This window comes from Cervus elaphus, chromosome 18 (genome assembly GCF_910594005.1).
Source record: "Cervus elaphus chromosome 18, mCerEla1.1, whole genome shotgun sequence".
Lineage (NCBI taxonomy): Eukaryota > Metazoa > Chordata > Mammalia > Artiodactyla > Cervidae > Cervus > Cervus elaphus.
The window spans coordinates 44,489,011-44,515,863 of NC_057832.1; the positions used below are offsets into that span (position 1 = coordinate 44,489,011).

Sequence of the window (26,853 nt, forward strand, 5' to 3'; positions counted from 1 at the left end):
GATGATCAGATTCTTTCACTGTTGCCATTATTAAAACACTGACTTTTAGTCTGAATGTTATGGGAGTCCCCTGGAGAATTTTGAACACAGAGGTGATAGGATCAGACTTTCGTTATTATAGGATCACTCTGGCTTCTGTATTGTGTGCAATAAAAAGGAGAGATCAAGAAACTAGGGAGCTAAGTCTGAGAGGATTGTAATAATCCAAGTGGGAAATGATGGTCTGTGAATCAGACTCCTTCTGTGGAGGTAGAAGAAGATGGGAAGGTAGAGTCAATACGGTTTGTTGATGGATTGGAAGTGAATGATGGGTTGGATGGGTGGATGTGAAGTAAGAGAAAAGTCAAGCCTAATCCCATGGGGTGTGTTTGTTTTTTGATCTAAGGATGGGGTTAATATTAATTGAGATGGTGGAGATTGTGAAAGACTGCTGTGTGGGAAGATCAAGTGGACATATTTATTTGAGAAGTCTATTAGATATCTAAGTGAAATGCCAAGAAAGCATTGAGTATATAATTTCTGGAGTTTATGGGCAGTGTCAATTTTGGAGATATGAACTTGGCAGTTAGCACATATAAATTTTAATTCCTTAAGTCAGGCAATTAGAGAAAGGAAGAATGAGCATCAACATGAACTAAAAGAAGTGCTCAGGTGTGGAGGAGCAAAATCAGAAGTTGTGGTGTAGAGGAAGTTATAGGAAGAAAGTAAGAAGAGGACTCATCAGCAGTGCCCTATTTAGCTCTGTCATGAAAGATAAGTAAAAATTAATGTTAAATTTAACAACAAAAGTCTATTGTTGACCTTGATAAGAGTAGTATCTTCAAGTATGGGAGCCAGAGCACAAGGATGCATTCTGGAGTGTGGACTCAGAAACTGGAGATAAGTGTAGATAATTCTTTCAAGGGGTTTTCCTATAATGGAGACATGGGTAGTAGTAACTGAAAGGACAATGAGATCAATAAACTGTTTTTTTTTTTCTTTTATGAGTAAAACAATAACATATTTTTGTGTTAATCGAAATAATCTAGGTGAGGAATAATTAATGATTCAGGAGCAATATGGGATAATCCATACCCTATTGAAGAAAATAATGATAAGACTCAATTTTTTTCTCTAAAATCAGGCTCCTTTTAGAACATAAGTTAATAAAAGTGGCTTATTTTGCATAATAAACTATTACCTGGTTCATTATCAGTGTCAATTGTTGTCTAGTTGGAAAGAGAAATTAAATAGATATGAAAATATATTGTTTGATATAATGATACAGATTGTAAGTATCTAAACATATGTAGATTTGTTTAGCAAATTTATATGTAAGGATTTGGAAATAACTCAAAAAGACTAAATGATAACATCAGAGTCACGTAAGTAGATGATTAAAAAACTGATCTGTCTCCTGCATTTCAGTTCAATAGTATCTGTATTACAACTTGCCTGTATCCAAAAAATTTATTTAGTAATAATTAAAATCTATTTTCTGGAGTAGGGAATGGCAACCCACTCCAGTATTCTTGCCTGGGAAATCCCATAGACAGAGGAGCCTGGCAGGCTACAATCCAATAGGTTGCAAAGAGTCAGGCACTACTGAGCACACACAACACACAAAATCTATTTAGCAATATATGTAAAGCACTCTTCTAAAGGTAATTGATCTGTAGAGGCTCACAGAGTGGTAGAAATTACTAATATCACCATACAAAGGTATCACATAAAAAGTGTTCTGGAATTAAGAACATATGAGAATCACTGAAGTCTGTGCAGTCAGCAGCGTCACTCCCCCAGCAGGGTGGGGTGAAGGAGAGCTATATTATGAGACACTCTGATTGTGTCCTGGTTGTGCATAAATATGGAAGGAACTTTTAAGAGTATAGCTTAAGTAAAGGCAAATTTTTCTGGTATTAAACCCAGTCAACCTGTTTTTTTGGTTAAAATAGATTTTTTTTTTTCTTTTAAATAGTAGGTTTACTATCTATAAATTATTGAGAAGATAGAAGTTTTTATATGCAATTGCTTTTTGTATGACTTCACTAACCTAAAATTTGGCTCTAATTCCTTAGGTCTTATTAAAGACTGCTTACAGTGAGGGTCTTTCAATATATGTGTAAAATATACATTTATGGATATTTAAAAAATGAATGTCATTGGGTCTTTTTAACAAAATTTGATAAATGCCTCTCAAGAACTTGTAATATACCTTTTGCATTTTCCTAAGAGTCCTTTAAACATGCTATTTTAATCCTATTAATTCAAAAGAGGCATAAATTAAAACTAAAGTGCTTTTTACTTAGAAAGATACTCATAAAGAGGTTTATTTCACTAAAGCCACAGTGAGCCAGGCACAGTCTAGAAAATGGACAAATATTTCAGTAATCCCAATGGAATGGTGAAGTGGAGGAAGTGATAGAGGTGCACTCATTGATCTTAAAATACAAAATATAGTTGTAATGGGTGATAGGGCTTAGAGTTAGAAGACCTAGATATGTTTTAACTCTCTCTTTGGCATGTATTGTTCTTACGCCATTAAAATAGTTGTTTGCTCTTTCTGAGTTTAAGTTTTCTCATCTGAAAATTATTGATAATCCTTCTGGTTCTCCTTAAGGATCAAATTAAATACTAGAGGAGAAGCTCCTTCGATGTAATAAAGCACAAAATGGATATTATGATAGACTTCAGAGAGAAACCAAATATATTATTGAATTAATTGAAATAAGGTGTGAAGAAAATTCAAGATCTTTAAAAATATAATTATCTTTAGGCATCATGGATATGGTTTCTTCTGCCACAAATAATAGGAAATTCACTTAGGTCAATAATAAATCATAACTTGTCTTTACATTTACCTTCCAGGTTAAATGGATTACTTCTCTTCTTTGTATGAGAAAACTGAGGGGAAAAAGTTTTATATGTCATTGGTTGAAACTAAGTAGGTCATTTATCACTTATAGCAATTAAGCTAGTTGTAAGTTAATCACATTGGTCAAATCTGTCCATCCCTAACTTATTCTAACACTGTAGTATTGTACAGGGAAAATAATAATTTGGCTATTTTGCGTAAATTGACACACCATCATGTAAGGGTTTGAGAGAAACTCTAGTGTGGGGAAGAAAGCAAGAGTCCAGCGCTTCAGGGCAGTTGGGCCCATGGCTTCCTTTAGTGTTTCTACTCCACTGCAGTGTAAGGACCAGTAGCACCAGCATAAATGAGGAACTTGTTAGAAATGCAGAATCTTAGGGCCTCTCACAGATGCCTCAGTGAGAATCCATTATTTTAGCAAGAATCTGAGCTGATTTGAATGCATGTTAATTCTGAGAAGCACTGCTTTACAGTGCCTTATTTCTGAAACCACCCCTGACACGCACACACAAACAGGGGTACTTGGATGTCACAACAGGAATCTCTCATGATTACAGAGCATTAGAGCCACAGTGGGGTCTCCAAATGGCACATTGACCTCTCTGAATTATTAATAAGCTTGCAATAAATTCTGATTTAAATGGAAGGTAGAAAAACCAACACAAACAAGAATCACTCCTTTGAAAAAATCAGTTAAATGTTTATTAGACTTCTTCTGTGAAAAAAGAGGTGATGAATTGCAGTGATGATTTAGACTTATTTTTATCTGCAAGGGCTTCTAGTCTTTTTAAAGGATGAAATAACTGCAAAAAGATTGATGCCATAGTATTATGGTAAATAAATCAAAACACTTAAAAGAATTTCAGAGGAGGTTGAGTGTGATATTGAACTTGGAAAATTGGAAGAAATTTAGTTTATTGAATTTAACTCTTTGTTGGCATTAGATAATTTGATCATGAAATTCTAACAATTCTAATTAGGGGAAAAAACAGAATAGATAACTTCATGTGGATTGGGGAGGGATTGGTGAGGGATGGGAGCAGAGAACAAGGTTGTTTAGGAACCTGTTACAGCAGTTTTGAGAAGTAGTAATATGGCTGTTTGCCTAGCTGACAAAAGGAATAAATATTTGAGGAAGAAGAATGGAAGATTTACATGAGAAAATCTATAAGGCTTTAAATTTACCTGGATGTTGATGTGAGGGAAATGCAATAGACTTAGAGGTACTAATTATTTAAATAGGGGAATAAAAGAGTAAGAGAATAAGGAAGAAGAACTAAAAACGATTCTGCTATCCTGAGCCTGAGAACTCAGTCATGTTATTAAAGTCATTATAATTGGTAGGATGAGCTGGCTGAGGGGAAAATGACAATATCAAGCTAGCTATTGGAAATTCTGAACTATGACTTGGGAGATGCAGTGGGGTTTTAGGTGTCTGTTTTGAAATCATCAGTAGAGAACTAACACTTTATGAGAAAACAGTTTATGGGAAACTGTAAATGGAAAAGCTTATTTCATTGTTTATGCCCTACTGCTTGAATCACGGGGACTTCCCAGGTAGCGCTAGTGGTAAAGAACCTGCCTGCCAATACAGGAGACATAAAAGACACAAGTTTGATTCCTGGTTTGGGAAGATCCCCTGAAGTAGGAAATGGTAACTCACTCCAGTATTCTTGCCTGGAGCATTCCATAGACATAGGAGCCTGGCAGGCTACAGTTCATAGGGATGCAAAGAGTCAGACACGACTGAAGTGACTTAGCATGCACGCATGCTTAGATTAAGGAGGCCATTATTCTATGCCTGTATTTTGAATCTCCCTCTTGCAAGTCCATAAGCATATTGTGATTCAAATTCCATGCACGTCTCTATAGAATTATCTTCCTTAGGTAAGAGAGAGGACCCTTTCTGGACAAATCCTAGAGAAATGTTCCATGGATAACTGACATCTGTTTGTTCTAAATGAAAAACCAAATGGACGTTTTCCTGAATCAGTGGAAATTTTCAGATCAGATGTCATGCTGAAAGCCCCGCATAAGAAATAAAAAACAAAAAAGACATATTCAGGCCAATCATTTTATTTTATAATAGCAGAGTGAGGAGGGAAAAAGAAAGAAAAAAAAAAGACATTCAAAACCTTGGGGCACTGATGGCATGAGACTTCTAAACTGTAACTTTGGATATATGGAAAATTTCAAAAATTTAAGTCACAGACACTTCTGGAGATGGGTTCACCAAAATAAGAAAATAAATCAAAGAATAAAGACATGAAATCCAGGAAAGATGGGAGTCATACTAGGAGAGAAGTTGAAAAAAGTCTGAGAAAGTATTACTCAGGCCAGAGAACAGACAGTTCAGATTGGAGCAGGAGGAAGAAAGGGCCTAGGAGTGGGTTTTCCTGGAGAGAAACAAAAACATATGACAATTTCATTTGAAAATTTTATGGACACAGTTTTCAGAAGGTATGGAAAGTTTTGACCATGATCTTAAGGAAGTCAAAGCAAATGTCAAAATTGAGAAAGTGTTAACAAAAGCAACATATTGTTCTAGAAAGTAAGGATCATTAAAGAACACTGTTTTTCTAAGTAGGGAAGAATATTTACCTTGCACTATTAATGGAATGATTAAATATAGTTTTCATAAAAATGGACATTCTATAATGTTAGGGACTTGGTTGGAGGGAAAGAATTGGCATAAGAAATCTAACATTCTCAGTATCTGTAAACAATAATTCAGTGGAAATGTCTGAGTGATTGAAAAGATTGTAGTGCATACATATTATTTGTAAATATGAAAATAAATAGAAAATAAACTAGTAAATATGTTAATAGAGTCTAGATTGGAGGTGGACAGAGAATTGGAGACAATGATGGGCTTATATATGACTCTTAATATTACTTATAATTATACATATATATATATGCTTAACTTTGATTAATGTAATTTAAAAATATTATTATAAAATATTATGTTAATCTCATAACTTTGCTCTGTAAATTAACTTGTATGCATCTTGAGGAATTATTTGCTCTTGTCGTATTTGTCTTGCTATATGGAATCAATAAGTGATGTATTAAGGTTTGACATTTTTGAGTTTTTTTTTAATTAAATTCACATTCTAAATTGAAAACAAATTTATGCTCACTTGTGACATGGTGTTTCGATTTTAAGTATTCCTTGAAATTTGAGAAGGAAGATATCCTCAATACCTTAAAGGGAGTTAAGAAAATAATTGTCAAAGTAGAATGTATCTTTCCTAGAATTATCCTGTCAAGTATTTCTGAGGCAGTTTATTCTGTTATTGCGTTGTTCTTCTGGAAATGTATCAGTTATTTATAATGTTAGCCTTTTTTATAGGTCAGTAGCAAAATTTATTATGGCTAAGCTTTTGAGAATTTAAAACAATTCAGTCTTACCCAAAGTAAGAATTTAAAAGGGATCCATAATCATAAATTATGAATCTCACATGTGATGGATTATAAAAGGCATCTATTGTTGAAAGCTGGCCAAATAAGAATAAACCTGTGATTTAAAAGCGTGGATGTAGATGAAAATGTGATGGTGTAAAATTACCGCACTCCTATTCCACACCCTGTCCTGGAAAGAATGTAGCTCTGATGATATAATAGACTTTGCTTGTTCCTAGTGTATGTTTCTCTATGTGGTGTCACCTGATTTATTGTTGATATAGATAATGGTCTGTCTGAGACCTAATGAACAGAACGGTTTCCAGCATTCCATTGCAGATGAGCAAATGAGAATTTGATTTCTTTTTCTTTCTGATTTGAACTTGCATTATTTTGCAAAGTAGAGTTAGACTTTCCATCTAGGAAAATAGAACAGTAATATATTCTTATAATTTAGTCTTTTTGTTGGGATTTTAAGTTTGAATAACATTCTTTATATATTTTGAGCAGTTAGCTATGGGAGACTTAAGCTTCATATATAGAGAATAAGTGGTATGTTTGATAGGTGAAGGTGAGCTATCTTGGTCACCAAAATCTTTTCATATAGTCTTAGGCCTCAGAAAACCAACTGAAAGTCTGGTGGGGCCAATTTAAGATGAGCTCTCTTTCCAAAGGTTAAATCCAAGAAAGAATTCTTGCCTTGCCTTGGACCAAAAGCAGGGAAATAAATACAGGTTCATGGAGGGCCAAAGAGACTGAGTGAGTCACAAAATTAGGGACTGATTTTCATTTTGGAATGAACAGTTTGCTCTCTTTACTCAACCCCTGACCCAAACTGAGAATAGGCTTTGGGGATGGAAGGTAGTGAGGTTGGTTTGATAGCCAAAACATTTCTGGGAACTGTGGGATCAAGGGGTTCCATAGAAGGAGTCTTGGGAGACTGACAGTCATGGAAGCCCAGGGAATTCAGAAGTCAAGAGGGAGAAGCTGAATTTATGGAGAAGGCAGGAATGAAAACTCCTTTACCTCTTTATGTAGACGGTGTTGCAGAGAACACACTGGAGATGTGACTGTGTTCAAGAAATGTCAGAATAGCCCTAACGATATAATGGTTATTTCCTTGAGGAAAAAGACGAGTGGGTAGGGTAAGAATTTGTGCTTTTGTGTGGAGTACCCTGAATGGTAGGGAAGAGTAACAGAGATGTGTGTATATATGTTTTTTCTTTCATTCTTTCTTTTTTTTGGGCAAGTGCCGAGTCCTAACCAATGGACCACCAGGAAATCCCCAGGGTGAAGGGTTTTGATCTGGATTCATTTTTGGCTATAATCTTTTTCTGCTGAGGAATTTGACTGGGAACTGACTTTGCTCAAAGGTGATTTTATTTTTACCCCATGAAAATCTTCCCTTAATAACTTTGATTTTCTTCTTTTAAAAAAGAGTTTCCTGTTAAGTGTTCTTTAAAGGATGTGGGAAGCCATTTTTTAGCTATGTAGTCTTCTCAAGAGAGAGATTGTCAACTCCACCCAGTTTAGAATTTCTGGCAATAAATGCAGGATTTCAAGAGTTTGGAATTTTGTTCATTTAATAGTGAACAGTTGAGGAAGTCTGTATTGACTACTCCTAAATTTGTTAGATTCAGTGTGACTTGACCACTCCTTTCCTTTCTGGGGTGAAGAGGAAGAATGTAGAACATCAGGTCAAATGTTTCTTCAGGCTGAAAGAACAATTATATGAAGGGACACTACAAGGAGATATAAAGAATTCTTTATAGAACAAGCTATTGTTTCAAATAGGAGCAGGAACTGTGAGATCTTCAGCCTTCCCCTCACATAGAGGGGTATGTGGCTGTGAGTCAGGGGGTTCATTGCTGCCATAGTCTGCCATGAAGAACAAATTGGTTTTGTGAAGCCCACTTAACCATTCTGAACTTCATTGAATTGGTAATAGAGAATTCAAACAGCATTGTCAAGATCTCCCTTTAGCTCTAATTACGTTATACTGTATTTCTGTTCTTCCCAAAGGTTAGAGACTACCGGCTCCAGGGAATAGAGCAATGGCCTGGAGCAAACAGATGAATGAGTTACTTGATATGTGTCCATTTAAGTTTGTTATTTGATATGTGTCTGTTTTAACAGAGTTCAATGTATGGTTCTAATGCCACAGAACTTCAGTGTTGGAAGGTGATCAGAGACCATTTGGTTTCTCTATCCACCATATTGGCAAGAGCTGTGTTATTTGGCTTGCTAATGAAGACAGACAGGAAGCTCTTTCTATTTTACCATTAAAAGTATTTAACAATCTACTACTGTAAGTACCATTGTCCTTTGTCACAAGTATGTTCTCAAGACTTTCCTGGTGTTCCAGTGGTTAAGACTCCATGCTTCCAATGCAAGGAACACGGATTCTATCCCTGCTTGGGGAACTAAGATAGTATATGCCCTGTGGTATAGCCAAAATAAATAAGGTGTTCAGCCACTAGGAGTTAAATAAAAAAGATGTATTCTCATTTTTTGTTGTGGATGAGTATTTTCTCTGCATTAGGCTGTGAGGTCCATAAGAGGGGAACTTGTTAGCAGAGTTTTTGCAGCGTATGCAGAGAACCTGGTGATCTTAGATGAGTCAGTTGTTTGCCTTCAGAAATCTAGTTTTATGAGGGTAGAGACTCACTTTGTTGTGTTAGAGATGAGAAATTATTTTAAGTATGCTATTAACTATATGTGAGAGACATATAATTTATCTGTGCCTTTTGGTAAGATAACAGGAGATGTTGATGAACTCTGGATGTACTCTTTAGCAATGCACACATACATACAAGGGGATTCCCAGATGGTGCTAGTGGTAAAGAACCCACCTGCCAATGCAGGGGATCTAAGAGACTTGTGGGTTCCATCCCTGGGTCACGAAGATCATCTGGAGGAGGGCATGGCAACCCACTCCAGTATTCTTGCCTGGAGAATCCCATGGACAGAGGAACCTGCTGGGCTACAGTCCATCAGGTTGCTAAGAATCGGATACGACTGAAGTAACTTATCATGCAGGCACGTGAATACAAATATAGGAAAATACTATGCTCTTTATTGGAGTTTTGAACCGCAGAACCATCCAATTGCTCTGTAGTGGTTTCTTGGTCATGGATTCTGAATATCTTGTCTGTGTCATCATTCAATTACAATCCATCCTGTGCAGGATTTCCACAGTTAAACTAGTAAATGATTAATCATAACTTTGATGTATTTATTTCAGAAGTAATCAACTGTAGGTTTTTTAAAAATCTATTGATAGAACAAGAATGGGAATTTGAGGCCTTGGTTGATTGAGATTACAACCTGAGAACAAGGTGATAGGAAAATGAACTGCTAAGAGAACAGAAGAAGTGATTATGGTGGCTTAGGTCAAAGGTTTAGGTAGGAAGAACAAAGAATGCATTTAGGACCGAGAGGTCCGCAGAAAGGTGGGGCTGGTTAGGTAAGTACAGAGCAGACCCCCTCTGAATGGCATTTATGAAGCAACCCATTCAATCTACCACCAAAGTGGGGGGAGGGGGGAAACAAGATGAAGTCTCTGTTAAAAAGAATTATAAACTGTGGACAATTTAAAAAATCATATGCCTAAGACTTGCTGGTTTAAGGAAAGGAAAAATAAAGCTTGAAAATATATTGCCAAATTATTAGTCTTTAACTTGCATGAGTTTTCAGCCTGCAGAGCTAGTATTCATATCTGATTCCTGAAATCCTGAGAGTATATCAGCTTTAGGTGTTAAGATACAGACTCTGGATTTAACTTTTTTTTCCTAGGCTTTTGTTGATGATCCCGTGGAAACAAAAGTGAATTTGCTTGGTTTGGCAGAAATGCAAGAAAGATAAGCTGCCTGGGGGAGAGGGAACCTGTTCCATTCCCTGTCCCAAGGTCTTTTCAAAATGTGTCAACCTGAGAAATTTTCATATGTAATGTCTGAATCTAATTATTTAGTTTGGCTACGAAGCATCAGTAAAGCATGCTCTAATCGGTTTGATGCTAACACTGTCACAAGGCAACATTAAATCATTTTGAAATGATAATACTTAAGGTTAGTCAATATTTTTGCAGCTGTGTTTGCTTGTCAAATTTGTTTGAAACTAAACCCGATAAAATTGGTTATGGTAAAAGAAAATAAAGCAAATGATGATGTCCTTTATTTTCCTCATTTAAGTAGAGACAGAAAATGAGATACAATATCCTTAAACATCTTCCTCCTCCCCTTAGTACCACCATAATTCAGGGACTTACCATCTTTTAGAAACTTCTGGATAGTCTCTCTGCCCCCATCTTTCCTGATTCTCATTCATCTTGAACACAGCAGCTAGACTTATTTTTGTAACGCTCAGCTATACTCTTTGTCACTTTCTCTGCATAAAATATTTTATTGGCTTTCAGTTACCTATATAATACCTAACCTCTGCAGCCTGACGGCTTACACCCTGACTACTTCGAGACAACCTCACTTTTCACTGCCCCTACCTCTTCTCTCTGTTCCAGCATACTGAACTACTGCAGTTCCACACATATTTATTAAGTGCTCAATTTGTCTCAGACTCTGAGCAGTGTGCTGGGGATTCCAAGATAAGTAAGACCTGGTCTTTGACCCGAAAGAACTCATACCCCATAGTAGGAAATGCATTAAACATGCAACATGTAAGCATAATATAAGATGGTATATACCCTGGTACAATACATTCTAGTGGTCCTCTGCTTGGAGTAAAATGTTTTTTTATATTTTTCCTGTAAAGCTTCTGTCTACCCTTCAGGAATGTTTATAAATATCACCTCCTTCTGTAAGGTGATACATAATTAATTACTTGAAAGATCTGTTAACATTTTGTGTATACTTCTATTAGAATTTATTTTACTTATATTGTATTGTCTATGCCTATCTATTTGCATATGGATCCGTGAGCCCCTTGACAGCAAGGCCCAGCCATCCCACAACCTTGTTTGCATGCTTAATACTTAATACTTTCTCAGCTTATAAATATTTGTAGACAAAATAGCTTTTTAATGTTATTCCAAAATTATTTTAAAAACAACAGAGATGTTCTAATCTTCATGAGTCAGATTTAATGGAAGATGAGGTGATACTCCTTAATAGAATTCATTTGGTCCAAACCAGAGTTTAATATTCAAAGTTACACTATTGAACTTTTCCTATCTTCAAGACATTGTTCTAAGAACTTCATTATAAGTTACCTCCTTTAATCATGGGAATTTTGAGTTTGGAAATATGACTTCCTTTTTATAGATTTTATAGAGTCTTTAAAAAATCATTATTATAATAGCTAATAGTTACACAGCACTGCCAGGCACTATTCTAATGCTGGTCATATGTTTACTCATTATTCTTCACACTTTCATGATTTATTACATTGTTTCTGTCCATCATTATTCCCATTTTATAGATGAGAAAATGAAGGCACAGAGAGGTTAACTTTCTTGCCCTAGATCATACAGCCAGAATTGCAAAGTCCAGTAAAATGTAATGGACTTTAATGAGTGACGAGTGATGTTATTTTCTTCTTGTTATTTAATAGTCTAGGGTTGCAGAAAATGAGAAGGCATGATTATTACTTGGAGTAAAATATATTGAAAAGATTAGGGTTCCTGTAAACTCAGACCTAAATTTAAATTTATTTCCTTTTTTGTTTGTTTTGTTTGGCCATATCACATGGCTTACGGAATCTTAGTTCTCTGACCAGGGATTGAGCCCAGGCCCTCAGCAGTGAGGCCCTCATCCTAACCACTAGGCTTCAGACCTAAATTTGAATAGAAATCTGTCTGCATCACAATCGTAACTGCAAGACTTAGGCCTTGTAACAGCCCAGAATAAATGGAGTCTGGAACTGAGGTTATATTATCAGCTTTGCCACTGTTGTTTTGTGACTTTAGGGCATGTGGCTTCATCTTGATGGAATTAAACACCTTCATTTATAAAATCATGAATTGGCATAAATTAACTTTTAAGGTCCCTTCTCACTTTATAATTCCGATTCCATCACTGGTTCAGGATCACATCTCCTTAGAATTCATTACTTCTACATTTGCATCTTCCTGTATACGTGAACTTTGTGCCTGCTCAGTCATGTCCAACTCTTTGTACCCTATGGACTGTAGCCTGTCAGGCTCCCTGTTCATGGAATTCTCCAGGCAAGAATACTGGAGTGGGTTGCCATGCCCTCCTCCAGGGCATCTTTCTGACCCCGAAGGTCTTTATGACCCAGGGATCGCACCAGTATCTCCTGCATTTCCTGCGTTGCAGGCGGATTCTTTACCACTGAGCCACTGGGAACTAGGCAGTGTGTAATCTTCCAAACATGGATATCATAAAAAGTAGAAGGAGGAAAAAAAATGGTTGAGATTTATCATATACTTAGTTGGCTGCTTCCTTTGTGCATATTGATCATTTGATCAGTTTGCAAATCTTACTGTAGCTAGATGCATTAATTTATAACTTAAGAAAGCAAACAGGGTTGTAAAAAATTTTGTATTTATTGCTTTTAACATGTTTTATATTTACTTTGATAATAATATAAATGTATCAATAAAATAAAAGTATAAGTTGAATCTTTCTAAACAAGTGTGTGCTAAAATCTGTCTGTGGTTTGCATATATCTAAATTGGAATTTTCATGATGTATATATGCATTTACAAAGTGGAACGGCTTGTGGATGGAAGCAAATAAATATTTTGCTTAATAAGAATTTTTTCTTTCTATCCTTTTTTTTTCCCATAGACTTGCTGCTTTCAAATAGCTGTATTCCCTTTTTGGGCTCATCAGAAGGACTGGATTTCCAAACTATTCTGTTAGATGAGGAGAGGGGCAGGCTGCTCCTGGGAGCCAAGGACCACATCTTCTTGCTCAGTCTGGTTGACTTAAACAAAAATTTTAAGAAGGTCAGTTTATTTCTGTCTAGTTGATTGGATGCATTTATTGTCTTCTGTGTTCCTTTCCTTCTCTTCTGTTTTAAGTGATTCAGCATCAAATGCAGTAGGTCATGTGCATGCCAAAAAAGAACATATTAAAAGAATGCATTGCCTCTGATACATACTTCTGGATTTTATGGATTTAAGCACATATGCATGCTTTTTGTTAACACTGAGTGTAATACTAAAATCTTTGAAAATATGAATGAAAGGTATGAAAAGTTAATAAATGAATGCTAACAGAAATGCAAAGTTTTAGATTTAAAAACTGGAAAATGAGTTATTCATGAAGTATTAACATTTATATATCTGTAGCAATTATTATAAATTTTTAAATTAATTTTCAGTGAACACATAGGCATACTTTAAAATGATAGTATGACTCTGGTAGCATTTTAAACCACACTGTCTTCTCCACACTGTAATTTTACATTTTAAAAGGTTTCTTCTATGAGTTACTCACATTTAGATAGTAAGGGTGAACAATGCCTCAATTATGGGCTCATTAACAACAATCTTACCACTTAAAAGAAATATATACTCAAAACTGAAAAGCAATTACTATTGTATCCTACATTTTCAGCTAGCATTGTGATACGCAAAGCAAGGACGGCCACATTGTCTTAATTATTATTAACTAGTATTGTAACTTAGTAAATATCAATATCTATGCAAACAAAAATGGATACCAAGACTAGAGAAGTTGAATGACTAATCAGAAGACATATGATCTATTCTACATCTGTAAGTTATATTTGGTTGTTTTTTTCCTTCTCTTCTTTTCCATAAGAAATACTATTACAAAAGAAATACTAGGAACCATTGCAAGGTTTCAGGTCAATAGTTCCCAACACTGTATTCTTGCATGGAGAAGTCCATGGACAGAGGAGCCTGGTAGGCTACAGTCCACAGGGATGCAAAGAGTTGAACACAACTGAAGCGACTTAGCATGTGCACGCTGAGTTAATAGAGATTTCATCCCATTCAGAAAGAGTTATTTATAGGTCACTCTTGGACTTTGAAACTTCACATAGCTTTCACCTACAATGACCACTTTAACTTAACCCTCTAATTATGAGGCACTTTTAATAACTAAATATCAGTTGTTCCACTAATTGAATATTGTCAGCACTAAGAGTTTTAGTCTACATAGGCAAAATATTTGTCACCACATGGGTTACTATTGCTTAATGAGCACCTGCATTAGAAATATTGTTTTTGCTCTTTTAATCATTTAATTTTTAAGTAGTACTTGCACACATTTTCAGGCCCACCAAAGGAAAAGGAATACTTTTTTAATACATGCTCAGGTATGGTAAAGAAATACTCTTTGATTGCAAATGTATATGTGTGCCTTTTGTGTAATCTGTGTTTCTAGAAGAATGAGTGCTACAGTATTGCCAGTAGTTCTCGACTTGTGTCAGTCCAAACACACAAACTCATAAGGTTATCTTATTTTTTAAGATGAGTATTATTCTATAGCCTAGATATTGTTTACAGTAAGATAAAATAAACAGTTGTGTGGTAGAATTTGAAAAAACTTATCTTTCATTCTGCCATTAAAGCTCCATTCTATTTATTCCTTTTTAAAAAATATTTATTTATTTATTTGGCTGTCCAGGTCTTAGCTGTGGCACATGTAATCTTTAGTTGTGGTGTGCGAACTCTTAGTTGCGACATGTGGGATCTAATTCCCCAACATTGGGATTGAACCTGGACCTCCTGCATTGATAGCATGGAGTCTTAGCTCCATGCTAAGGGAATTCCCTTATATAATAACTGGGAAGTCCCCCAGTTCCTCTTAAGGATATATTTTTTCCTCAGAAGTATGAGTACTTAAAAAAATTCCTAGGAGAGGCTATAGATAATATCAACTAGTATCTCAATCATCAGTAAATATCTTTATGGCTCTTCTTACAAAAGAGGCCAAAGAAAATCTTCTCCAACTTTGTGGTTTTGCTTTAAAAGACACTACATAGCTAACAAAGCATTTTTCCAAATATGTCTCAGTCTTAGAATAATAACAAAAAGCGATTCATACTTTTAAGGGAATTTGTTCTGGTGCTGTTCTCTGCCTTCAGAGATTGGAAAGGATTGGAAGAATAAGTCCATTTATCTGAACTGAGTGTATTAGATCATTGCTTAAAATAAATTCTGATAGCTAACTTCCTCCTCTGGCTATTTTAAGCAAATCTCTCTTTGGCTATATTCCATGCTTGAAATGTGCTAATATCTAATAAAATAAATGTTTATGAAATATTGATTTCCCTTATGATGTTATTGAAATAAATGGTCATTTGAACATACTATAAAAGTAGGGTCTATACTAGAAACTTTCTGTTTAACTGACATTTATCTTTGTAAAATGAACAATTCATAAAGAGGTTAGGTATGCAAAGGTAAGAACTTATGTTTTTATAGGTATCCACCTTCAAAATTTATATAAATCATGTCAATTCTAAAAGGTTCTTACTTCACAGTAGCAAATAAGTGTCAAGATGTAGTAGTTGAGCAGTGTTTAGACCTACGTGGTTTGCGTTGGCTCAGTGCCCCTCAGCAAAAATCCAGACTCCTCTGTGGAAGAAACCACACATGCTGGGACTCTGTGGGGCTGAAGGATTTCCTTTGTATTCTTTATAGAGTAAAGCAGTCTACAACACATAATTGAGCTGTGAGTGACTGGTTGGGAATTTTTTCCTCTGAGAAATTTAAAAAGAAATTGTGTAGAAAGTACCTAATTGGAGTATCAAAATTTAGGATATCTGTTTATTTGAAGTTTTTGTACAAACAAGGCTGTGCCTACTGAAATAATAGCCATTGTCATTTCATATTTGCCACAAGCATTTAGAGTGGAATCACTAAAAGTAATAGCAAAAAGTCATTTCATCATAAATATTTAATAATATTCTTCTTATGATCTTAACTCTGTTCAGGCTAGATTTTTTGAGTCTTATATAATAAATGAGGCAGGTATATGAACAGGACAGATATATGATCAATAACCTTTGAAAAAATGGCCATAGAAGGAAAAAGTCAAAATTAGACCTTTCAGGGCATTTCCTCTATCTAGAAAGTCAAAATTAAGTGGACTGAATTGTTTTCAAATTCTGACATTTAGATAAGAGGGATAAGACTCTGATCCCTTTTTTTTTTTTTTAATTTCTACAGGGACATAATAGACTTAAAGGCAAGTATAAGCATTACCAGGGACATGATATCCCAGAATTTAAGGAGGCTTTTTCTAGAATTGATCAGTTCTTATTTAGTTGCTAAGTTGTGTCTGACTCTTTGAAACCCCATGGACTGTAGCTCACCAGGCTCCTCTGACCATGGGAAAGCCCAGGCAAAGAATACTGGAATGGGTTGCCATTTCCTTCTCTAGAGGATCTTCCCGACCCAGGGATTGAACCCACATCTCCTTCATTGGCAGGTGGCTTCTTTACCATTGAGCCACCCGGGAAGCCTTTAGAGTTGGTCTGTTAGTCCTCTATTTAGTTCAGAAATGTGAATTTCTGTGAATTTCCCTCAGAAGGTTTGAGACAGATAATGTGCATTGATTTGCCACTCCAGTACTCTTGCCTGGAAAATCCCATGGACAGAGGGGCATGGTAGTCTACAGTCCATGGGGTCGCAAAGAGTCAGACACGACTGAGCAACTTCACTCCCCCAACACTAGATCAAAATGGAGCAATCAGATCCATTTAGAAGGGATCCCATTCCAAGGGCAGAGATCTGGATCTGTATTTAATCACTCCCACTAGTTTGTTGTAAGTTGAGTTCCCCCAGAGGCTGACTGTGAGATGACGAATAGCTTATAGAGTATTTACAAGGGAGGGTTTCTTGGGATCAACACATGTGAGGGCATCACTAAGGAAGTAGCATTAGACAAAGGGAGAAATGAGCTCTGATGCAGTCTGAACAAAAGCCTCAGCTGACAGCCCATGCTGATAAGGTAGCAAACGTTTCAATATTTTCCTCTAGTATAAGTGATAATACCATTTTTCAGCTTCATTTATCTTGTAAAAGAGAATATCCATTTTCTCCACATCTCATCCATTCATCATGACCTTTTGTGTTATCTCTTAGAAAAATAAAAATCTGATCATATTTTTTCTCTGTTTAGACTTCTGGCAGTTCTCGATTTCCAGGAACTTGCATAAACTTCAGGATCCTGTTGAACCTCTAAGTCCTTCCTGTCCATTTCCACCCTGTTTCCAGTCTCCTTTTTACCCAGTCTTCCTTGTTCCCTCACTAGCATTTTACTTTGTTTGCCTCTTTCTCTTTCTTTACTCTAACTGCCATGTTGGTTCCTTCCAAAATAATTCAAGTTTTGTACTTTGCTACAATTTCCTGAAATTGCCATTCACTTTCTTGCTCATCTCACTCTTCATTTTTGAAGGCATATATCTGATTTTACTCTTTTACCGCATCCTGTTCTCCAAGGATTCCTCATCCTCAGGAGACATAACTATCTTTGTGTTTACTAGAACATTTTATATACTTGTTGTTGTTGTTTAGCCGCCCAATAGTGTCCAACTCTTTGCAGCCCCATGGACTGCAGCATGCTAGGCTTCCCTGTCGTTCACCATCTCCTGGCACTTGCTCAAACTCATGTCTGTTGAGTTGGTGATGCCATCCAACCATCTCATCCTCTGTCATCCTCTTTTCCTCCTGCCTTCAAACTTTCCCAGCATCAGGGTCTTTTCTAATGAGTTGGCTCTTCACATTAGGTGGCCAAAGTATTAGAGCTTCAGCTTCAGCATCAGTCCTTCCAATGATGTTTCAGGACTGATTTCCTTAAGGATTGACTGGTTTGATCTCCTTGCAGTCCAAGCAACTCTCAAGAGTCTTCTCCAACACCACAGTTCAAAAAGCATCCCTTCTTTGGTGCTTAGCCTTCTTTATGTTCCAGCTCTCCCATCCATACATGACTACTGGAAAAACCAGAGCTTTGACTATACAGAGGTTTGTCAGCAAAGTGATGTCTCTGCTTTTAATATACTGTCTAGGTTTGTCATAGCTTTTCTTCCAAGGAGCAAGCATCTTTTAATTTCATGATTGTAGTCACCATCTGTAGTGATTTTGCAGTCCAAGAAAATGAAGTCTGTCACTGTTTCCATTGTTTCTCCATCTATTTGCCATGAAGTGATGAGACCGGATACCATGATCTTAGTTTTTCATTTGAAAAACTTTTTGAAGCCAGCTTTTTCACTTTCCTCTTTCATCTTCATTAAGAGACTCTTTTGTTCCTCTTCGCTTTCTGCCATAAGGATGGTGTTATCTGCATATCTGAGGTTATTGATGTTTCTCCCAGCAATCTTGATACCAGCTTATGTTTCATCCAACCTGGCATGTCCCATGATGTACTCTGCATATAAGTTAGATAGGCAGGGTGACAATGTACAGCCTTGATGTACTCCTTTCCCAATTTTGAACCAATCTGTTTTTCCATGTCCAGGTCTAACTGATGGTTTTTTACCTGCATAAAGGTTTTGCAAGAGGCAGGTAGGGTGATCTGATATTCCTATCTCCTTAAGAATTCTCCAAAGTTTTGTTGTGATCCACACAGTGTCAAATGTTCTATCTGATAAAGTTATTATCATCCATTTGTGTAAATATATCCCCCTTTTAGTAATACACTCCTTAAGTGGGGGAACTATTTTACATGTACTTCTGATTCTCCTTTAAACGTTGTACAGTGTCTTACTCATAAAGAACACTAAATAATGTTTCCTCTTTTTTTTTTTTTTTTTTTGAGTTGGTAATTTTGTTATCTTCTTTTCAGTGTGAGACCAGTATATTACTCTTTAATCAATTAGTGTGCTTTCAGCTTAAAAGACACCTTAACTGGGCTGGTTAAAAAAAAAAGAAGATGACTTATTAAATTATAGAATAAGAGTGTCTAGAGTTTGAGTGGCTATATAAAAGGTAATATCACCTACTTAGCAATGATATGAATGATCCGGTTCTTTCTGTGTCTTCTGTCTGCCGTCACTGGTGTTGGCATTATCCTTAGGTTTGTAAAAAGGTGGCTGTAGCAGTTTCATGGGCCACATCCAGACAAGGGAATACAGAGGAATGAAAAACCGTTACTTACTATGTCTCATTCTTAGGAGCAAGAAAATCTTTTAAAGAATTCTGCCTTGCATCTCCTTGGCCTAAGCATGTCAATTCTAAATCTTATACTTGAAAGAGGGTTGGGGAAACTATGATTTGCTTACATCAGTCAGCTGCTTTAGATGGAAGAAGTGTTCACAAATCAGTCACTTTACAGACATGGAGGAGGAAGCAAGTTTTCTGAAAAAAATGATTTTCTTAGGGAACTTTTTCTTACTATTAACAGATTTCCTGAGGCAAACATGAAAGTTTTCTCAGATAATCAAAAAAGACTGTGTATTTTCTCTTTGGAGGAAGTTATAAAGATTAGCTAGTTCTACAAGGAAATTATCTGGAAGGATTTATTTTTCTTTCAGGAGATAGCTTGGAAAATATTCACTGCAAGTAAAAATCCTTGAAATAATTTATTTTTCTCCACACTGTATGGTAAAAAATGAAAAACCTGCTAACCTTTACAAATACTTCTCTTGCTTATGTAAGAGTTCATTTGCCTCTATAAAACTTCTCTATGATTATTTAATCTAAGCTTTTAAAATCTAATCTGCTGCAGGTTTTTTTCAAATCTGCTGATATCCTGTAAGTTTTTTCCCTTCAATATTGTTAGTTGTTGTTCAGGTGATACAGTCAGTAAGGACTACATTACAATTTAACTCAGAGAATTAAAGACTATGTCATTATTGTGTAGTACTAGATTTTCACATTATACACTAAATATTTAATGTACAGATAACATATTTTTTAACAAATCAAGTAAGTAGACTTAACCTAAGAATCCTTGGGAATATTACCTAACAGAATTATATCTAAACTAATTTGCCTTGAATGATTTGGGGTTGAAACCTATTATATGTATTTGTAGAAGTAAAACTTGGAATAATTTTTTTTTAACTGAACTTTGAATAATTTTTTCTTTTGGCCTTCTACCTAAGTCAGTTTTTTAAAATCTTTTTCATAGAAAAATTTGAGTGTCTATTATTGGTGCTAAGAACGTGGTGTGAATGCATGCTAAGTTGCTTCTGTTGTGTCCGACTCTTTGCGACCTTATGGACTACAGCCATAGGATGGGAAAAACGTGTTTGAGAAATGGGGTAGAAAAAAATCATCTCTTCCCTCCACATGTACATTTCTCATGTGTCCATGCTAAGTTACTTCAGTCATGCCAAACTCTGATCCCATGGACTGTAGCCCACCAGACTCCTCTGTCCATGGGGTTCTCTAGGCAAGAATATTGGAGTGGGTTGCCATGCCCTCTTTCTGGGGGTCTTCCCAACCCAGGAATCAAACCTTCCTCTCTTAACATATGCATTGGCAGCTGGGTTCTTTACCACTAGCGCCACCTGTGGCCTCAGTTAAACTAGATTTCCATGCCCTAATGCTGAAAAATTGATGCTTTTGAACAGTGGTGTTGGAGAAGACTCTTGAGAGTCCGTTGGACTGCAAGGAGACCCAACCAGTCCATCCTGAAGGAGATCAGTCCTGGGTGTTCACTGGAAGGACTGATGCTGAAGCTGAAACTCCAATACTTTGGCCACCTCATGTGAAGAGTTGACTCATTGGAAAAGATCCTGATGCTTGGAGGGATTGAGGGCAGGAGGAGAAGGGGACGACAGGGGATGAGATGGCTGGATGGCATCACCAACTTGATGGGCATGAGTTTGAGTAGACTCTGGGAGTTTGTATTGGACAGGGAGGCCTGGCGTGCTGCGATTCATGGGGTCGCAAAGAGTCGGACACAACCGAGCGACTGAACTGACTGAACTGAACCCTTAACCTATCCCATCTCTAGAGTCAGAGGAATTTTAATATAGTCCTTGAAAAAGGTGGTCAACGGCAGACAGACGTTTATATCCATTTATCACTCATTTATAAGTGATGTGTGAGAAACTTGTTCAGTGTAGACATCATAATAATGAAAGTGTTTGACAGTTGTACTATATGGTTTAAGGACCTGTGGCTTCTAAGCAAATTATCCCAAACTACACAGCATCTGTCACTTTGACTACAAATGAACATTCTCCACCTCAGCCAGCCTTAAGTAGTCCTAGCAATAATTCATGTAAAATCCAGAGCTCTCTCTATGTAAACTTTAGCAGTAATATATACAAGCTAAAAATCTCTCACTCTCTCTTCTCACTCTTTCTTTTTAATGGAATCATAGTTGACAGTAAAAAAAAAAAAAAAAATCCAATACTCTGTTTGGTTATGTTATTTAGTTGGCTTCTTGACTTAATGAATTGTTGGGATCCTTCTATCTGAAAATGTAACTCATTTTGGAAGAAGTTCAAACCATGCTTGGGTAGAGTATCCTAAACCATCCTAAACCAGGATGTAGCAAAAAGGTCACAAAGGGAATGATTTATTAAACTAAGTACTGCCTTTGTATCTATTAATGAAGCATTTTTTTCTTGGTTTTCTTTTGCTTTCTCTTTTTTTTTTTTCAAGTAGGCTATAGAGGCCAATGAATAGACCAATGAGAAAGAAGCTTACTCTGAAACTACAGTTATTATTTATTTCACCTGCTAATCTAACAGCAACCATTATGTCAACTCTTGGAGTGTAATAATAAACAACTTTATTTTACCTCCCACAGTCCATTTCAATCTACTCTGTGGGCCTTGGTTTTCTCCCTGGACCTGTCTGACTTCAGCAGACCCCGTCACTTTCCCGGTCACTCCTGGGTAGTACACAGTTGTTATCCAGCAGCTGAAAGGTCCATTCTCATATAACAGAGCATTCAACCTCATTTAAAATTCTCCCGGTTTGGGCATGCCATAGGAGGCAAGGCAGGCTCTCAAGTAGGGAGAAATTTAGAGGCTTCTTCACTCCTGACTCTACTTAGCGCCCCTCCTCTTTTGTGAGCTGTTACACTCAATGTCTGACCCTCTAGTGTCATATCAGGAGGAGGGGAGAGGAAAGGGTTCAGGGAAGTACCTTTTGCCATCACCAGAGAGAGCCTGGTTCTCATCTGTCTGGCCTTGTCAGACGTTAAAGGGTGACTTTTCTTTCAGAAGCACCATTGTGAGTGGCTGGAAAGTCCTCTTTCTGGAGTTTCTTCTCTTGCAGTTCTCTGGATACACGTGACTGTGTTTCTGCTCTAACCAGTATGTCCTGATTCTTTTTCCTGAAGTGGGTTGCAGGTTCATCAAGTGTTAACTTCTAGTCTTTTCAATCTATAGTCTTGGATAGGATCCAAGGGGACCTCATGCCCTCCTATTTTTGCATGAGCATGGCTCCCACCTGTCCCCTAGGAAACTGTCATGTGTATTCTCCTGGACACACTCTGGAATTTCAGGTTGATAATCAGTACGGCCCCTGAGCCTGGCCTCTGTTTTTGCTGCAGCCTCTCTCTCATTCTTTACGCATTCATCCACAATGTCCCACAGGAGCGTGTTTAACAGCTAGTGCATCTTCAGTCGTGTTCGACTCTTGTGACCTGCCAGTCTCTTCTGTCCATGGGATTCTTCAGGTAGGGATACTGGAGTGGTTTGCTGTTTCCTCCTCCACGGGGTCTTCCAGACCCAAGGATTGAACCTGTGTCTCTTACGTCTCCTGCATTGACTGGTGGATTCTGTACCACTAGTGCCACCTGGGAAGCCCCTAGTGCATCTTGACGTGCCATCAAAGCTGATTCCCTGGCATCTACTCCTCACCCTGGGGCTTGTAAGACACATGATACAACTATCTTGGAGAAAATATCCTTCTCAAGGGAAAAGAAAAAGCTTTCTAATTTCTAGGATCCAACTATTTTATAGCTTGAACATAGATGTTCTATATGATTCTTGGCCACCTACTTTGAAGATTTTTGCATCCTGAGCTAACATATCATTTTCAATTTTTTATCAGCTAAAATTTCTTTTTTAACATCTTGCTCTACTAAGTCATAAAATGAGCTTTCAAAAGAATGTTGCTTTACCTCCAAATGAAACAGGCAAGCTCATTGTATATCATTCCTGATGTATACACTCTAGAATTATAGGAACAATGGAGAATGTCAGTATCCTTATTAGAATTTACGCTTTGGCTAGTAATAGCCTTATTCAAAACATTTGCTGTTTTACATCTTGTTTCCCGTTTTTCAATAGTATTTCTGTTGGGTTCTAGCAAAGCTAAGCCATAACCGAGAAGCTAATAAATGAGAGTGTAGGACATGCAATGATTCATTTTTAAATAATCTAAACATTAATCTTCAAATAGTTTAATTTCACTTTGAGACAGTACTTATCTTTTTCCCTTGTTATTTAATTAATTAAAAAGATTTTATCTTGAAACTGACATGTGTCAAAATTAAATGCTGTACATAAAATGTTCGAAGAATTGCTATGTTATCTAATCAAAAGTGAAGATTGTTAACCAGGCCCCAACAGAAACCTATTAGCTAAATTTACAGAGTTGAAGGCAGAAGCTGTTTAATACTGAAAATTTTTTTATGATCAAGGTAGTTGATGTTTGTTTTTAATGTAAAAAGCACTAAATAAATTTCTGGCAGAACAGAAGGAATTTTTCCTATGGGTTTTAAAATGAGAAAGCAATATATCAAAGCAATATAAATTTTATAGCCTACCTAAGAGGACTTCATATTTTTATGGAATAACTTGAGACAGTTTCATTTCACCTTGCTAAAGTTAGATCCCCACAGTTATGAACTTTAGATTCTTTCAGTTATTTAACCAAAAAATAATCAAAACTATTTAAAAGGAAACATTGGATAAAGATAAAACCCTTAAAAGCTAGAACTCAGACACTCTAAGAAGCTTGACTTTCTTTTTTAGTTTATTGTTCATAGTCATTCCATGTTTATAAATGTGACAGTTTTTTCTTCTTCCTAACAACCATAATGTAATTTTGTATTATTTTTTCCTTATGTAACATGAAAACGAGTTATGTAATTATGAAAATTAGTTAGATTACTTGAAATTTATCAAATTATGCTCCTGTTTTTAAGCACTTTGATTAGAAAAGTAATAATTAGTTTATAATTTTTTACTACAGCAATTTTCAGTGGAATATTTAAACACCCTTTTTTTGTATAGCATGAAAGGAATTTATTTCCCTTTCCTTAGGGAAGCCTAAAACAAGAGGGTTTCTCATACATGGGAATCCTGTACTTGCTTGCTTTATATTGAGTATAAGCAGAAATGCTTTTATAAATCAGAGTGACCTTCTGACTCTCTTTCATTAACTCATTTCATGGCTGAATAAGACATTCTCATCTAATGTGTGACCCTGGAAGTCTATTATGTAGGGGGAAAGACTCAGAATAAATAACTTCTCATTTAAAATCAAGTTATTGATGAAAGAAAATTGCCACTCTTTTCTTAGTTAATACTTGAAATAAAGAAAATATAAACCCTTGGAAACCATGTGGACATCCCAATAAATTAAGTTTTGGTATAAGGCCCCCTGCTTAGTTTCATGGTGATTAATCTGCCCCTGTTGCCTGCAGAACACATGCTGTCTGGTCATCAGAGGTGGAACAATTGCCTCGTTCATGGATGGGCTGGCTCCCCCGCCCGGGTGCTGATGCGCAGGTCCCATCTGGTCACTGTAATGGACTGTCAGGATGTTGTCAGACTGCTCAGACCTCTGCCAGAACTCTGACAAGAGCTCTTTCTCTGTCTCCACTTTACAGGAAACTGTGTAGATCACGTTTCAGTAATTTTCAAGTCCTTATTCTATATGCGAAGCTGTGCCAGGTGCTAAAGAGGGTAGAAAGGAAAAGTGATGTCCCTGGTCACTCAGTATCAGTGGTTACTTAACTTTAATGAGTCATATACTTGTTGAAGAAGATAATGGAGTCTGTGACTTGTATTCCTTACAAAATTTTGGAATCTATCCACAGTTGTAATTGCACCACAAATTCAAAATTACCAGCCTATCTGTGGATTTCTTAAATTTCCTTTTAATTTGTATAATACAAAAGCTAATTCTGCAGATAATGCTAAGAAAACAGTTGAAAGCACAGCATTAGCTGCTAACAAGTGGTACAGTAGAGACTTGAACCCCTGTCTTGCGAGTCCACTGCAGTTAATTGCTCTTTATGCCAGGCAAAGGTCCCAAGCTTAATCTGCTTGCAGAAAGAAAGGGGCAGATGGGTGGGATAAACATGAGTGTATTGGAATTCAGAAGTAGGCAGTAGAAGAAAACTAAATGTGTTGGTAAGAGAGGCTTTGAGCTGAGTCCTAAAACAGGAAAGGGAAAGACAGTTCTTACCCAAGACTGACTTCATGAGGAAAGCTGTGTGCCCAGATTAGACCCCAAACTTAAGAATTTAAACTCCCCCTTCTGTTACAGTTTCTATCCTAGCCAGTTTGAGTTCTACAAGCTTCACCGCTGGCCCTCCTGTCTTTATTTCCAGTACTTTGTTCTCTCGGCTTAGGTCGCCTACCTCTCTTACGTCCTGGGAACCCAGACTTGAGCAGTCGCTGCTCCCTCGATTGTTCATATCCTTGTGTCACACAGCATTTAGAATGGCATTTTCCCAACTTTTTTACAACCATTCAAAAACTTGACTCCTGTTCTTTAACAGAGATGGCCACTTGAATTTTTAAGACTGAAATTTTGTCTTTAATTAGATTTTATGAACAAGTTGTAACTTCCTCTTGGTATTCCATTCAGTTGTTTTGACATCTCTGAATTAGGCCAAAGGGTATTTGACTGACCTTAACACTTGCTAACTTGAGTCAATTAAATTGCTTCTCCAAAGATGGAACAAACAGCAGATATAATTAGCATTTCCTTAGGATGTTGTTATAAGGGCTTATCATTATTTGAATGTTTCTGTAACTTGCCTAGGATTAAATAATTAAAAATAAAGTGCCTGACATTTCACCTTACTAAGTGATAACTCTTAATAAATTATATAGCTTATAAATGAAACTGTAATTGTTAGAGACATTGCAGCATTTTACTGTGAGCTCCTCTTGCCTATTCATATTCAAAGTGAAGTAAATAGGCTTCAAAAAAAAAGCAAATCATTTTGGGTTTTAGAAAGAGATAAGCAAATGTAGTTTGCTTATGATTGTGTACAAGTGTGCTCATCTCACATGCTAGCAAGGTAATGCTCAAAATCCTCCAAGCTAGGCTTCAGCAGTACATGAACCATGAACTTCCAGATGTACAAGGTGGATTTAGAAAGGGTAGAAGAAACAGAGATCAAATTGCCAACATCTGTTGGATCATATAAAAAGCAAGGGAATTCCAGAAAAACATCTACTTCTGCTTCATTGACTACACTAAAGCCTTTGACTGTGGATCACAACAAACTGTGGAAAATTCTTACATAGATGGGAATACCAGACCACTTTACCAGACCACATTACCTGCCTGAGAAACCTGTATACAGGACAAGAAGCAACAGTTAGAACCAGACATGGAACACGGATTGGTTCAAAATTGGGAAAGGAGTTTATCAAGGATGTATATTCTCATCCTGCTTGTTTAACTTGTATGCAGAGTGCAACATGCTAAATGCAAGGCTGGATGAATCACAAACTGGAATCAAGATTGCAGGGAGAAATATCAA

The 26,853-nt window shown here is 36.5% G+C and overlaps 1 protein-coding gene across 3 annotated transcripts in view; it reads left to right on the forward strand.

Annotated features, from left to right (window-relative positions):
* SEMA3D (semaphorin 3D) overlaps positions 1 to 26,853 on the forward strand; it is a 222,540-nt gene that overhangs the window by 94,972 nt on the left and 100,715 nt on the right. For all 3 annotated transcript variants that reach the window (XM_043871916.1, XM_043871915.1, XM_043871914.1), the window contains one exon: positions 13,024 to 13,184. In XM_043871916.1, coding sequence (XP_043727851.1) covers positions 13,024 to 13,184 — 161 coding nt within the window. The remainder of the gene's footprint in view (positions 1 to 13,023; positions 13,185 to 26,853) is intronic.